General features: G+C 42.4%; 1 protein-coding gene across 1 annotated transcript in view; it reads right to left on the reverse strand.

Moving 5' to 3' along the window:
• Positions 1–16,207, reverse strand: part of LOC123994871 (14-3-3 protein zeta-like) — a 26,353-nt gene extending 10,146 nt beyond the window's left edge. Inside the window, exons 1-2 of the mRNA XM_046297935.1 lie at positions 16,052–16,207; positions 14,739–15,214 (exon numbers count right to left, since the gene is read on the reverse strand). Of these exons, the coding sequence (XP_046153891.1) occupies positions 14,739–15,032 (294 nt within the window). The 5' untranslated portion in view covers positions 15,033–15,214; positions 16,052–16,207. The remainder of the gene's footprint in view (positions 1–14,738; positions 15,215–16,051) is intronic.
• Positions 16,208–16,749: the final 542 nt, after the last annotated feature.

A 16,749-nucleotide genomic window follows, 5' to 3' on the forward strand; every position in this document is an offset into this window, starting at 1 on the left:
CAGATTGACGTGGTACCTTCAGGCGTTTGGAAATTGCTCCTAAGGATGAACCAGACTTGTGGAGGTCTACAATTCTTGGCTGGCCTTGGCTGATTTCTTTTGATTTTCCCATGATGTCAAGCAAAGAGGCACTGAGTTTGAAGGTAGGTCTTGAAATACATCCTCAGGCACACCTCCAATTGACTCAAACTATGTCAATTAGCCTATCAGAAGCTTCTAAAGCCATGACTTAATTTTCTGGAATTTTAGGCCTTGAAATACATCCACATTAGAGGTCGACCGATTAATCGGAATGGCCGATTTCAATTTTTCATAATAATCGGAAATCTGTATTTTTGGGCGCCGATTTGCAGATAATTTTTTTATATTTTTTTATACCTTTATTTAACTAGGCAAGTCAGTTAAGAACACATTCTTAATTTCAATGACGGCCTAGGAACGGTGGGTTAATTGCCTTGTTCAGGGGGAGAACGACAGATTTTCACCTTGTCAGTCAGGGGATCCAATCTTGCAACCATACAGTTAACGAGTCCAATGCAATAAAGACCTGCCTCTCTTTGCACTCCACAAGGAGACTGCCTGTTACGCGAATACAGTAAGCCAAGGTAAGTTGCTAGCTAGCATTAAACTTATCTTATAAAAAACAATCAATCATAATCACTAGTTAACTACACATGGTTGATGATATTACTAGATATTATCTAGCGTGTCCTGCGTTGCATATAATCTGACTGAGCATACAAGCATACAAGTATCTAAGTATCTGACTGAGCGGTGGTAGGCAGAAGCAGGAGCGTAAACATTCATTCAAACAGCACTTTCCTGCGTTTTGCCAGCAGCTCTTCATTGTGTGTCAAGCATTGCGCTGTTTATGACTTCAAGCCTATCAACTCCCGAGATTAGGCTGGTGTAACCAAAGTGAAATAGCTAGCTAGTTAGCGCGCGCTAATAGCGTTTCAAACGTCACTCGCTCTGAGCCTTGGGGTGGTTGTTTCCCTTGCTCTGCATGGGTAACGCTGCTTCGAGGGTGGCTGTTGTCGTTGTGTTGCTGGTTCGAGCGAGGAGAGGGACGGAAGCTATACTGTTACACTGGCAATACTAAAGTGCCTATAAGAACATCCAATTGTCAAAGGTTAATGAAATGCAAATGGTACAGAGGGAAATAGTCCTATAATAACTACAACCTAAAACTTCTTACCTGGGAATATTGAAGACTCATGTTAAAAGGAACCACCAGCTTTCATATGTTCTCATGTTCTGAGCAAGGAACTGAAACGTTCGCTTTCTTACATAGCACATATTGCACTCTTACTTTCTTCTCCAACACTTTGTTTTTGCATTAATTGAACATGTTTCATTATTTACTTGAGTCTAAATAGATTTTATTGATGTATTATATTAAGTTAAAATAAGTGTTCATTCAGTATGGTTGTAATTGTCATTATTACAAATAAATAAATACATTTAAAAAAAGTTTTTTAATATTATTATATTATTTTATATTTTATTTTTAATCGGCTGATTAATAGGTATCTGCTTTTTTGGTCCTCCAATAATTGGTATCGCTGTTTAAAAATCATAAATCGGTCTACCTCTAATCCACAGGTACACCTCCAATTGACTCAAATGATGTCAAGTAGCCTATCAGAAGCTTCTAAATCCATGACATAATTTTCTGGAATTTTCCAAGCTGTTTTCCAAGGCACAGTCAACTTAGTGTATGTAAACTTCTGACCCACTGGAATTGTGATACAGTGAATTATAAGTGAAAGAATCTGTCTGTAAACAATTGTTGGAAAAAATTACTTGTGTCATGCACAAAGTAGATGTCCTAACCGACTTGGCAAAACTATAGTTTGCTAACAAGAAATTTGTGGAGTGGTTGAAAAATGAGTTTTAAATGTCTCTAACCTAAGTGTATGTAAACTTCCGACTTCAACTATATTAATATCAAATAATGCCACAGGAATTACAGGCAAATCTTGACTGCTAAATGGACTAGTGTAACCCACAGCCATATGGCATAGCCAGATCAGGGCATGACATAAGGAGTACTTAGAATATGCTATTCTGTTCTTCTGAAATGGACAAAACTTTTTTCATATCAGGTTTCTTTATACCTGCCTAAAATAAATAATGGATTCATTGTTATGGTATAAGCTATATTAAAACAAAATGTAAAATACTTCTAAAAAATGTGGATGTTCCAGATGTCTACATAGGCTATGCGTGGAAGCCAGGAGATGCTAAACGTTTATGTTAATTAACGTTAAATTACCGTGAGACCGGCAGTTATTTGCATGACAGTTACCGGCTGACAAAATGTAATGATCGCCACACGTACATGCAACTACACCTGCCCCACAGGCAACTACACCTGCTCCATAGGCAACTACACCTGCCCCACAGGCAACTACACCTGCCCCACAGTACTGATGTACAGGCAACTGACGAAACACGAAAAAGTGTTTTATTGTCACATACACCAGACAGATTTCTACACCTTGTCAGCTTGGATATTTGAACCAGCAACCTTTCAGCTACTGGCCCAATGCTTTAACCACTAGGCTACCTGCCACCCACCCTCACTACACCTATACGACCAACTGTTCACAGTGAGTGTCCCATGACATCATACTACTGCTGTAGAGATGCACAGAGAGGGGAGATACTTTTGGATTTTGGGAATGAGGCCCTTTAGAGTCAGATGAACTCGTGGATATTTTGCAGTTTGGAGGAAGTCAGCATGCAGTTGGAAGGAAGTTGCTAACTAGCGGTAGCGCAATTACTAGCAACTTTCTTCAAACGGCACACAGAGACCTAAAAATGGTATTCATGAGTTCATCTGACTCTGGTAAGTAGATAGAGGGCCTCATTTCCAAAATCCCAAAGTATCCATTTAATTGTACAGCTTAACTGTTGCTTGTTCTGAGAAGTCACATGCTCACACACGCACACACATAAGCCACGCAGCAAACCCAGGAAATGGGCTGAACTGGCAGCCATTTCCTCCCAGTGAAATCGTCACCACAAACATCCTTAGAGAGGCACTCCTCCATCCTCAGCAGCCACAGCGCAGAACGTGTGTGTGCGAACACGCACGCAGCAGGTATGCGTGTGTTAGCAGGTCAGTGAAGCAGAAGTCCTTCTCAAAGGCTCATGGCATGATTCAGCACCTCTAACTGAACATTTTACAAGGCAAAATAAAAACCTCATAATTGGGCCTGACAGTTATTGTGGAGAGCTCACTTAGACTCCTCAAGTGAACATGCTGGGTTTGAATTTTATTTAACTGGGCAAGTCAGTTAAGAACAAATTCTTATTTACAATGACAGCCTACACCGGCCAAACCCAATGGGACTCGCAATCACGGCCGGTTATGATACAGCCTGGATTCTGCCTGGATTGAATTTCTCTCTCATTTCTCTGCTGCCATCCTCTCTATGAGTGTCCCAAATGACACTTTATTTCCTACATAGTGCACTACTTTTGACCAGGGCCCAAATGACTCAAAAATAGTGCACCACTTAGGGAATAGGGTGCTATTTGTGACAGACTATTTCTTCCAGTTTGATCTTATCCCTGGTGGGAGGGTGGGAATCAGGACAGAATAAATATTTTCTCTTCCTATCGTCACCAGCAACCTTCACAGATAGAGGGGAGGAATTTGTACACCTCCCTACCGCCTCCCAACAAACATGTGCTCAGACATTCAGTATGCGTCCCAAATGGCACCCTATTCTCTATATAGCACACAACTTTTGACCAGTGCCCTATGGGTGATGCACTATCAAGGGAATAGGTTGCCATTTGGGACACATCCATTCAAACAGAGTGCTGGGGCACGGTCATGTCGTCAACACTTAGCCAACGTTGACTTTCACCCTATACCACAAGTGTTAGTCACTGACCTCCCTATGGACATGAACAACCAAGTAGCAGGAGCACATGAAATAAAGTGAAAGTAGATGACAATGTTGACGCTGTAGTGCCATACTGTGACCACTGAGCTGGATTCTTTCCATAGCCTAGCTACATTTAAACGGTCATCTGACCACAGCAGATGGCATATCCCCGTTATTCATGGTGACGAGAGCAAATGAACAGTGTCACTAGCACAGACGAAAAATAAATGCTTCCAGACCCCTTTTATTTTGACTTACACCATTTAACCCATTGCACATCACACAGTACCAGAAGCAGCATATTACGCAGTCATTATAAACATTGGTCAAGTCAGTATCCTTATGGGTTTGTATGGGTTCATGAACAGCTTACCATAGGTTACACAAATCCAGCCTGCTCCCAGATCTGTTTGTGCTCTTGCCAACTCCATGCATGTGGGTAAAGAGATCATTGGAACGCAGAACGTGGGGGATAGAAGGGCGCCATCATTGGCACCCATTCAACAAATCTACCAAAATGGATATTTGTGAAATCCGTCATGATTTCTGTGATCTAACAGGTTAATAAAATCCCATTTGGATATATTTGTCTGTTTTCACTGTATAATACTTAGAAGTTGTCCTTTTAGGGTTTAGACAAGGGGGGAGGTCTGCTAAATGCTAACTCCCATTCATATAAGCTGGTAGCAAAGCTAGCATATAGAAATCAGTGATGATAGTTGAAGCCGTTAAGTGAAGGCGAATGCAGTCGATTGGTGACGATGACATGAACATGTATTGGGATTGACATCATTGAGGGTTCCTGAGTGGCACAGCGGTATCACAACCCACCGTGACCTGAAGTCTCATAGGGTGGCGCACAATTAGCCCAGCGTCGTCCGGTATAGGGGAGGGTTTGGCCCGGGGTAGCCCGACATTGTAAAATAAGAATTTGTTCTTAATGGACTTGCAGAGTTAAATACGTTTTTTTTTTTTTATAAATAAACATCTATACAAGAATTATACTCAGATTTATACCCCAACATAGTGTGAAATAGACAACCAATTGCTAAATGTAGGCTAATTTGATGGGCGGCGATGAGGAGATTCTCAATCCATCTCCCACAGGGGGGACACATGGTGGCATTGTCAATGGAATTTGACCAAAACAATGACATATTTACCAAACGTGAAATGACAATGAGTTGGCGTGACAGCACAGACAGATAGGCAATACAAATCACCTACTGTACCCAATGTGTGATAACTTGACCAGACACAAACATCACTGTCCCTGCGTGTACCCACTACCTAGAATACGTAATAGCATACATACTTATGTAATACGAGGCTGGAGCACAAAGGCACTAGCCCACAGGGCACTAACAGATGGCCAATGCAGATTTAGAGCACACAGATGCTGCTCAGCCAGTGCGCGAACTAGCTCAGTGTTGAGCCTGCCACACCAAAACACTAGGCTGCATCCTCAATGAACATCCGTGTCTGTCAGGGTTACAGCTTCCTTTACACACAGGACAGGAAGTGACACAGCCGGATGATGTGTTATTTAAACAGAATATTTTGTCGTTCTTTATTTGACAGGTATAGCTATAGAAGGGTGACATAGGATGAAGGGTGGAGACTGGGATTGAACCCTGGTCTCCAGTGGGGAGGCGTGTACATGTGGCTTGTGCCGAGAATATTGCCCACTTGACCATGGTTCTGCATGCCATATAGAGTATACCAAACATTAAGAGCACCCACCATCAGAACAGCCTCAATTCATCAGGCATTCCACAGGGATGCTGGCCCATGTTGACTCCAATGCTTCCCATAATTGTGTCAAGTTGGCTGGATGTCTTTTGGGTGGCGGACCATTCTTGATATACACGGGAAACTGTTGAGTGTGAAAAGCCCAGCAGTGTTGCAGTTCTTGACACAATACGGTATACCTGGAACCTACTACCATATCCCATTCAAAAGGCACTCTGAATGGCACACATTCCATGTCTCAAGGCTTAAAAATATTTATTTAACCCATCTCGTTGCCTTCAGCTACACTGATCGAAGTGGATTTAACAAGTGACATCGATAAGAGATCATAGCTTTCTCCAGGATTCACCTGGTCAGTCTACGTCAGAAAGAGCAGATATTCTAATGTTTTGTACACTCAGTGTATGTAGGTTAAATTAAGGGCCTGTGTGGATGAGAGCTTGGCTTGCTTCGATGAACAGCCTGACACCCCCATCACAGCTCAGATCAAAAGGGTGTATGTGTGCTGTTGAGGGAACTGCAAGACTGGAGTTAGGAATCACTGGAATAGATGGTGGACCTGTCTGGATTACTGGTAATCTGCTTTAATCCACCAGGGAGCTAGATCTAAACCTCATCCACAAGAAATACTATACAACTGAACTTTTCCTCCATCACCAAACACCTAGAATTAAGTGTGTACTGCACAATTGAGTATGGAGGACAACTGTATAGACCAACATACAGTACCAATCAAGCACACCCACTCGCTCAAGGGTTTCTTTATTTGTACTATTTTCTACATTGTAGAATTGTAGTTATTTCAAAACTATGAAACAACATATGGAATCATTTAGTAACCAAAAATATCTTAAACAAATCCAAATATATTTTATATTTGAGATTCTTCAAAGTAAGCCACCCTTTGCCAAGATGACAGCTTCGCACACTCTTGGCATTCTCTCAACCAGCTTCATGAGAAATGCTTTTCCAACAGTCTTGAAGGAGTTCCCACATATGCTGAGCGCTTGTTGGCTGCTTTTCCTGCACTCTGCGGTCTAACTCATCCCAAACCATCTCAATTGGGTTGAGATTGGGTTGGGTGATTGTAGAGGCCAAGTCATCTGATGCAGCACTCCATCACTCTCCTTGGTCAAAAAGCCCTTACACAGCCTGGAGGAGTGTTATGGGTCATTGTCCTGTTGAAAAACGAATGATAGTGGGACTAAGCGCAAACCAGATGGGATGGCGTATCACTGCAGAATGCTGTGGTAGCCATGCTGATTAAGTGTGCCTTGAATTCTAAATAAATCAGACAGTGTCACCAGGAAAGCACCCCCACACCATCACAATTCCTCCTCTATGCTTCACGGTGGGAACAAAACATGTGGAGATCAACCATTCACCTACTCTGCGTCTCACAAAGACACAGCGGTTGGAACAAAAACAATCATTAAGGCCTGATTCTGAACAGTTGATGTTGAAATGTGTCTTTGACTTAACATCTGAGGCATTTATTTAGGCTGCAATCTAGGTGCAGTTAACTCTAATGAACGCATCTTCTGCAGCAGAGGTAACTCTGGGACTTCCTTTCCTGTGGTGGTCCTCATGAGAGCCAGTTCCTCATAGCGCTTGATGGTTTTTGCAACTGCACTTGAAGAAACTTTCAAAGTTCTAGAAATGTTCTGTACTGACTGACCTTCATGTCTTAAAGTAATGATGGACTGTTGTTTCCCTTTGCTTATTTGAGCCGTTCTTGCCATAATATGGACTTGGTATTTTACCAAATAGGACTATCTTCTGTATACCACCCCTACCTTCTCACAACATAACTGATTGCCTCAAACGCATTAAAAAGAAAAGAAATTCCACAAATTAACAAGGCACACCTGTTAATTGAAATGCATTCCAAGTGAATACCTCATGAAGCTGGTTGAGAGAATGCCAAGAGTGTGCAAAGCTGTCATCAAGGCCAAGGGTGGCTACTTTGAAGAACCTCAAATATATTTTGGATTTGTTTAACACTGTTTTGGTTACTACATGATTCCATATGTGTTATTTCATAGTTTTGATGTCTTCACTATTATTCTAAAATGTAGATAATAGTAAAAATAAAGAAAAAAACCCTGGAATGAGTAGGTGTGTCTAAACTGTTGACTGGTACTGTATGCTCAGGGCTAGTGTGTCTTTGTTTTTGCATTATTTGTTTTTGCATTATTTAAAACAAATTGAACATGTTTCATTATTTATTTGAGGCTAAATTGATTTTTATTGATGTATTATACTAGGTTAAAATAAGTGTTCATTTGGTATTGTTGTAATTGTCATCATTACAAATAAATAAAACAAAATCGGCCGATTAATCGGTATCAGCTTTTTTGGTCCTCTAATAAATCGGTATCGGCGTTGAAAAACCATAATCGGTCGACCTATACTATCAGCCCTGGTCAAAAGAAGTGCCCTATATAGAGAATAGGATGCTTTTAGGGATGCAACCCACACTGTTCTGAGGGATAAACTGAAAAATACAGCTAAGCTTCACACAAACATCTCTGTCCTATTTAAAGCATGATGGTGACACATATATACAGAGGGTTATGGAGCTGGTTGAGTAAGTTAACAATAAAGAGTAGTACTATATATATGGATGAAACGGTTACCGGTTTCACGACAAACCACAGTAAAATTCCTGACGATTAGTATTGCCTTTTCAATTATCATTAAAACCGTGTTTGATTACCGCGGTTTGAAAAACTCACAGTAAATACTGTCCAGCATCAACCAAAGTTAGCAACAGTCTGACGTAGGCGCAGCACGCAACGTGGGTTTTGTTTCATGTGAAACATGGCGTAAGGCAGTGACAGCACTCGGGAGATGTTTCTGCCTTTTAAGAGGACCAAATCTGAAGTGTGGTCATATTTTGGGTTTTACGAAAGTGCTTAGGGAAACTTAAAATCGAAGACGGTCACCCTGTCTGCAGAACACGCAACAAAAAAAATGCAGCGAAAGGGGGCAACACTTCAAATCTCTTGAGTCATCTTCGTGACCACCACCAACTACTTTATAGCGAATGCTAGGTAAGTTCACTTTTAGCTCAATGCATGATGTGGGGACTTCGGAATGGGGGAAAATGTCATGGTTTGTCTGCTAATAGCCTGTCAACAATGTAAATTGAAGCTTTCAGTGTTACCTACTCTTATAAAAACACTACGCGTTGCTCTGCTGCTGTAGGTGTCGTGTGTCTGCAGACTCTATTCGGCCGTTGCACACGATAACACGTGATGTAGTTTAGTCAACCAACCAACAGATTTTGTTCATTTAAAATCCGGCAGACGTCAACTCGGTTGTAAAAGTGTTTCAACATCAGAAAACTATAGACTCCTGTGTATTTACGTCAATTGTTGGGCTCATTGCAATTACTATCACTGTCTTCTTAAGACATTTGTATTTATGTCAATTGTGCATGGGGTCATTGGATATACTGAAATGCTACACAGAAGATACTGTGTGTGTATATAATAATAAATATAATCTAACACCAATAATAATACTACATTTGCCATTCCCTTGTTTACAGAGTGGGCGTGCAAGCAGGCAAACCCAGTGATGCTACTGGTCCCTCATCTACAGTTGTGACACAGACACTCGAGCAAGCATTTTTTTTTTAAAGGCAGGCTGCGGATGCACCCACATCAAAAACAAATGCTCAAGACCTCACTACAAGCCTTTTCATACTACATTGCAAAGGAGATGATGCCATTTCAAAAATTATTGAGAGGCCTGGCTTTGAGGCTGATGAAGGTTGCCGTGCCTCACTACAAAGTGAGTGCTACTAATTTTATTTTTGGTTTCTTTATTTTGGATTTGCTTACTTCAGGTTCTGTTCAATTAAACCTGCACTGGGGAAACTTACCTCTCATGGCCACATAGTGTCATCTTTAATGTTATTATTTTAATGTTTATGGACACAAAGTCCATAGTGCTGCTAATTTTATTTGTTGTTTGTTGGTTTTCAATATAAAACTTGGTGAAATTATTTGAGTGTGTCTATCAGTACTTCTTGAACATTTCCACACATTTTAACAATACGGCGATAATACTGGTAACAGTGATAATTTCGGCCACTGTAATCGTGATATGAAATGTTCATACGGTTTCATCTCTAGTACTATACACACACACACACACAAACTGAATAGTGAGCCAATGGGAAGGTCATGCACTACTAATGAGAATTTCAGTCTTGCTTTACGCTTTAGGTGAGTATGTCAAGAATGCAGTTGACAGAGACACCCTTCAGGGTGTTGCATGAGTCTTCTTCTACGACTGGGTCCTGGTCAGATAAAGCTTCTGCTCTTTTCTATCCATAGAAAGGGGGGGGGGCAGCTATGATTACAGTCAATCATAAAGAGTAGATCATGCTCCAGTGGATAAACTGGCCACTCCTGGAACAGGCAGAATTAGAAGTTAGCCCATAGTATCGGCACACCTTGGTGTTAAACCGTGTCTTTTAAAGTGGATGAACATTAGGGGGCTGTGGCACCGGCAAGTAATCTAAGAGAGATTACAGGTACCGTCTGTCACCATGGCCACACCCACTTAAGCCCTGCAGGCAGGAGTAAGAATAAACTCTCCCATAGTGACAGTAGATAAGACATCAATGCAAACAGGTCAGGCAACTTCCAGACGACACTAGGATTCTGTCTGAAATAGCACCCTATTGACTACTTTTTACCAAAGCCCTATATGGGGTGAATAGTGTACCATTTGAGATGCAGCCACAGCCCTTCTGTATAACAAAGAACTGAGGGACAGCAAAGGCCACAGGATCCACCATCATCTCATTGGGTTGGGGCATATGACCAGCCCATGACAGCTCATGCTACAGTTGATCCCCAAAATAGCGTCACTGAGTCATTCAATACAACATGGGGATCAAGGCGTGTGCTTAAAATTAGCTCAGTTGAACAGGAAATGTATAGAACAAGTAAAAACCTTCCTGTATAAAACAAAAAATAAAAAAAGGGTAGGTCGGCAGGGGGGCACACATTTTTAAAACATAGCGACAGGATTATGGCAGTGCAGTCACTTGCTAATATCATCAGTACCACAACTGCTAAGTATTATTGTAACGTGTCATCGTGGACCACTTATTTTCACTATATATTTTACCACTTGGGGATGTCATTCGAAAACATAATGTTAACTTTCACTGCTATGCGGATGACACACAGCTGTACATTTCAATGAAACATGGTGAAGCCCCAAAATTGCCCTCGCTAGAAGCATATGTTTCAGACATAAGGAAGTGGATGGCTGCAAACTTTCTACTTTTAAACTCGGACAAAACAGAGATGCTTGTTCTAGGTCCCAAGAAACAAAGAGATCTTCTGTTGAATCTGACAATTAATCTTAATGGTTGTACAGTCGTCTCAAATAAAACTGAAGGACCTCGGCGTTACTCTGGACCCTGATCTCTCTTTTGAAGAACATATCAAGACCATTTCAAGGACAGCTTTTTCCATCTACGTAACATTGCAAAAATCAGAAACTTTCTGTCCAAAAACGATGCAGAAAAATTAATCCATGCTTTTGTCACTTCTAGGTTAGACTACTGCAATGCTCTACTTTCCGGCTACCCGGATAAAGCACTAAATAAACTTCAGTTAGCGCTAAATACGGCTGCTAGAATCCTGACTAGAACCAAAAAATGTTATCATATTACTCCGGTGCTAGCCTCCCTACACTGGCTTCCTGTCAAGGCAAGGGCTGATATCAAGGTTTTACTGCTAACCTACAAAGCATTACATGGGCTTGCTCCTACCCATCTCTCAGATTTGGTCCTGCCGTACATACCTACACGTACGCTACGGTCACAAGACGCAGGCCTCCTCATTGTCCCTAAAATTTCTAAGCAAACAGGTGGAGGCAGGGCTTTCTCCTATAGAGCTCAATTTTTATGGAATGGTCTGCCTACCCATGTAAGAGACGCAAACTCGGTCTCAACCTTTAAGTCTTTACTGAAGACTCATCTCTTCAGTGGGTCATTGATTGAGTGTAGTCTGGCCCAGGAGTGGGAAGGTGAACGGAAAGGGTCTGGAGAGACGAACCGCCCTTGCTGTCTCTGCCTGGCTGGTTCCCCTCTTCCCACTGGGATTCTCTGCCTCTAACCCTATTACAGGGGCTGAGTCACTGGCTTACTGGGTCTCTTTCATACCGTCCCTGGGAGGGGTGCGTCACTGATGTGATCTTCCTGTCTGGGTTGGCGCCCCCTCCCCCTTGGGTTGTGGCGGAGATCTTTGTGGGCTATACTCTGCATTTTCTCGGGGTGGTAAGTTGGTGGTTGAAGATATCCCTCTAGTGGTGTGGGGGCTGTGCTTTTGCAAGGTGGGTGGGGTTATATCCTTCCTGTTTGGCCCTGTCCGGGGGTGTCCTCGGATGGGGCCACAGTGTCTCCTGACCCCTCCTGTCTCAGCCTCCAGTATTTATTGCTGCAGTAGTTTGTGTCAGGGGGCTAGGGTCAGTTTGTTATATCTGAAGTACTTCTCCTGTCCTATTCGGTGTCCTGTGTGAATTTAAGTGTGCTCTCTCTAATTCTCTCTTTCTCCCTCTCTCTCGGAGGACCTGAGCCCTAGGACCATGCCTCAGGACTACCTGACATGATGACTCCTTGCTGTCCCCAGTCCACCTGGCTGTGCTGCTGCTCCAGTTTCAACTGTTCTGCCTTATTATTATTGGACCTCGCTGGTCTTTTATGAACATTTGAACATCTTGGCCATGTTCTGTTATAATCTCCACCCGGCACAGCCAGAAGAGGACTGGCCACCCCACATAGCCTGGTTCCTCTCTAGGTTTCTTCCTAGGTTTTGGCCTTTCTAGGGAGTTTTTCCTAGCCACCGTGCTTCCACACCTGCATTGCTTGCTGTTTGGGGTTTAAGGCTGGGTTTCTGTACAGCACTTTGAGATATCAGCTGATGTACGATGGGCAATATAAATACATTTGACTTGATTTGATCGTGTCTAGATGCTCCAACATCCCCACTGGAGGCCCAGTTCACATACTGCTGTTTTGCCTCATTTGATCTGGCATATCAAACTCAAACAGCCAAGCCAACTAAACATCAGTCTACCAAGTAGAGCCCATTATTATGTGGACATTTGCCGTGCCCTTTGACTCAGAACGTATGACTGTTCTGTTGACAACCCTAATAAAACTATTCAGTGAAATGTAAAAAGAGGAAGAAAAGAGGTCCTGCCTGCCTTTACGGCCTGTGCCTGCAAACCATACAGGGCATTCGGAAAGTATTGACACCCCTTAACTTTTTCCACCTTGTGTTATGTTACAGCCTTATTCTAAAATGGAATCTTCAATCATGCACAATAACTGAAAATGACAAAGTGAAAACAGGTTATTAGAAGACAGGATTGTGTCGAGGTACAGATCTGGGGAAGGTTACACGAAAAATTCTGCAGCATTAAAGCTCCCAAAGAACAGTGGCCTACATTCTTAAATGGAAGAAGTTTGGAACCACTAAGACTCTTCCTAGAGCTGGCCGCACGGTCAAACTGACAACTATCTCTGCAGCATTCCACCAATCAGGCCTGTATGGTAGAGTGGTCAGACTGAAGCCACTCCTCAGTAGGCACATGACAGCCCGCTTGGAGTTTGCCAAAAAAGCACCCAAAGGCCTCTCAGACCATGAGAAACTATATTTTCTGATCTGATGAAACCAAGAATGGTCACGTCTGTAGGAAACCAGGCACCGCGGCAGGGACTGGGAGACTAGTCAGGATCGAGGGAAAGATGGAGCGATATCCTTGATGAAAACCTGCTCCAGAGCGCTCAGGACCTCAGACTGGAAGTAGAACCTTCGCCCCAACCGGACAACAACCCTAAGAGCACAGCAAAGACAACACAGGAGTGGCTTCGGGACAAGTCTCTGAATGTCCTTGAGTGGCCCAGCCAGAGCCCGAACATGAAACCAATCGAACATCTCTGCAGAGACCTGAAAATAGCTGTGCAGTGACGCTCCACATCCAACCTTACAGAGCTTGAGGGGCTCTGCAGAGAGAAATGGGAGAAACGCCCCAAATACAGATGTGCCAAACTTGTAGTGTCATACCCAAGAAGACTTCAAGGCTGTAATCGCTGCCAAAGATGCTTCAACAAAGTACAGAGTAAAGGTTCTGAATAATTGTTTTAAAAAAATATCTAAAAACTGTTTTTACTCTGTCATTATGGGGTATTGTGTGTAGATTGATGAGGGGAAAAAAACAATTGAATCCATTTTAGAATAAGGCTGTAAAATAGAAATGTGGAAAGGGTCAAAATGTGGAAAGGGTCTGAATACTTTCCGAATGCACTGTATTGATTGTGAGCAGCAGTGGAAAGGAGAGGTCATTCCACTGCACCACTGTGGCTCAGATAATCAATTGGTGCAGCCTTTCTGCATAGTTTCAGATAAACATCACACCAATAGAAGCACTGCAATGTTAAAGTCCAGGAATGAGGGGCAGCATTTGCATTAGTGGAAACTAAACACTGTTCTCAGGTATTAGCTAGATACTGTATATGCTTGAGTCGTGTCTGAGACCATTTTTGCATTTTAACCTGCCACATTAATTAGCCTAACCTGCCACGTTACTTTTCGTAGCAGGTTCGAATAATTGACTTCTGCTAGTCAAAACCGGCAGACCCAGCCGGAGAACAGTCTTGATTTCCACTAATGCACTACAGCGAACAGAGGATTTATAGGACTGTTCTATTTTGCACTACTAGTAAATAGATTGTCATAAAGAGGGAGGATACAGTCAGTCAACCAAATCATCTTATCTCCAAAGAAAAAAAATGGATGACAGCTTCTTTCTCTCTCCTCGGCCTCACAGACACAGTGAGAATTTGTTGATGATTCTATCCATCTATCAAGAAGCTTTTTATACCACGATTGACCATTTATTGACCCCCACAAATGGTTTATTGTGGTCGTCACAGACAGTCTGTCCTCAATTACCAGCAGAGAAAGTGACTGGGTAAATCAAATTTGGTTCTCTCAAAGCCATACATGCCCACTCATTCTGGCTGACGGAAAAACATTAACTCACCAATACGTCGTTGCAGATGTCTCGCAACTCGGTCTCCACCTTATTCCGGTACTCCTTCACCATCTGAAGCTTCTTGTCGCTGCCCTCGGTCTTCTGCTCGATTGCGGAGATGACCCGCCATGCGGACCTCCGGGCCCCGACAACGTTCTTGTAGGCAACCGAAAGAAGATTTCTCTCCTCACACGACAGCTCTGCCCCCTTCTCAGTTACCTCCTTCATGGACGAAGCCATGTCGTCGTAACGCTCAGCCTGCTCCGCCAGCTTGGCTTTCTGAATCAGCTCTGTTTTATCCATATTTATGTGTTATTTGATGTTCAAACTGTCGCTCGCAGATGCAAATAGAGTCCCAAGAGAGCGGAAGGAATGGGACAAAGATGTGGGGCTAGATCGCGTAGATAGATTGTGTAGAACGATAGATATTTATAATCGATAGACAGGTGAATGGGGGTACATGTATGTTATCCAGACAGGGACACCTGGGGAGGAAGATTAGAAGATTGTTTAGGATGGTCAAATCTTGCACACAACTTGTAGCGATGAAGTTAGTTGGTTGGTTCGTTCACTTTTTACAAAAACAAATATATTAAATATTTGACTTGTTAATATAACATTAGCTAGCTGTGAAACAGTCCTGGCTTGACACAAATTACTCCCGACTACAGCTCTCACTCTCAGCGTCAAGCCAACCCACTGTCAACTCAGTCATGGTCGTGAGCGACCCAGTTCGGTGAAATGGCACTAGCCAGACAATATTGGGTAACCTTCCCGCTTCCCCAATACTACAGTAACGTTAGTACTTTTTAAAACGTATGATGCCAATGTGTGTTAGTTAACGTTAGCCAACCATCTGCAGCGGAGGCTAGCCAGGCAGATGTAGTCTGCTAACTAACGTTAGCTGGCTAAAGTAACATAACTACTCTTCTAACTAGCTAATGACGTTAGTTATAGTGTACTAGTAAAATTGTTGGACGGATATGTTGTAATTCACCTGACTTGTTCAAGAGCTTACTATATAATACTATGTTACAACTTATGCCATCTCGTTTACAAGCAAGTGTGGTGGTTTGCCCAACATCCAAATTTGATTGCCTAACAAACTAACGTTAGCTGGATGGCTGTCTGGCTGCAGTAAATAGCACGATACCGAATATTTTTTCTGAAGCAGTGGCAACCACACACCGTAAGCTAACTAGCCATAGATAGACAGTTTACATTTCCTTACACGATTGGAACAATCGAACTTCATCTTAAATATAGTAACCAAGATACACATAAATTGCCACGATTATAAAGAAGAAGGAATATTTCCCAACCTTTAGTTCGCTAGGTTGTTCCGATCAGCCACTCCAAGGAGATACACTATGAGCTTCGGGCAGGCGAAAAAAATCTACGCCTTCAACCAAACATGGCCAAAGGGCGTGTCCAACAAAACAATAGCCCTATGAGAACCCGTCTTTGAATCGGAATTACCCGTCATGGTTCAAAACAAGAACTAATAGGACGATAGCGCGGGGAAAGAAGGAGGGCTTTTTGAAGCAACGGGGTTTTCTCCAATGGGAGAATTGTTTTTGCATGGCCCGGTGCGCCAGGTAGGCGGAGTTGGTATGTTTTCTACCATTCCATTGGATCTTAAAGCGAACTCTCTACTTAACCGGGACACCGGGCCATGCAAAACGAACTCAACCAATTAAAGCAAGAGAGGAGACGTCACTATTACCATGGATATCCAACGCCCTCCCGTCACACCAATAGAGATCGTCCGTTTGTACACCTAAAACCCGGAAATAAGTTACCTCTGGTTCGTTCAGCCATCCCTATGGGAAACATTTATAGGGAAAGAATAGGGTTTTGGAATTAACGCCGAAAATAAGGTCTATGGTTAACACAGGTTTAGGAGATCATATACGTTTTCTTCTATGAGATAATAATCAGTTAAAGTAACCTTTATGAATTATGAAGCCTTTATGTGATTTATGTGTTTTTTATGATTGTATAAATCCTTAAAAATTAT

Source organism: Oncorhynchus gorbuscha, linkage group LG14 (assembly GCF_021184085.1).
Source record: "Oncorhynchus gorbuscha isolate QuinsamMale2020 ecotype Even-year linkage group LG14, OgorEven_v1.0, whole genome shotgun sequence".
Taxonomy (NCBI): domain Eukaryota; kingdom Metazoa; phylum Chordata; class Actinopteri; order Salmoniformes; family Salmonidae; genus Oncorhynchus; species Oncorhynchus gorbuscha.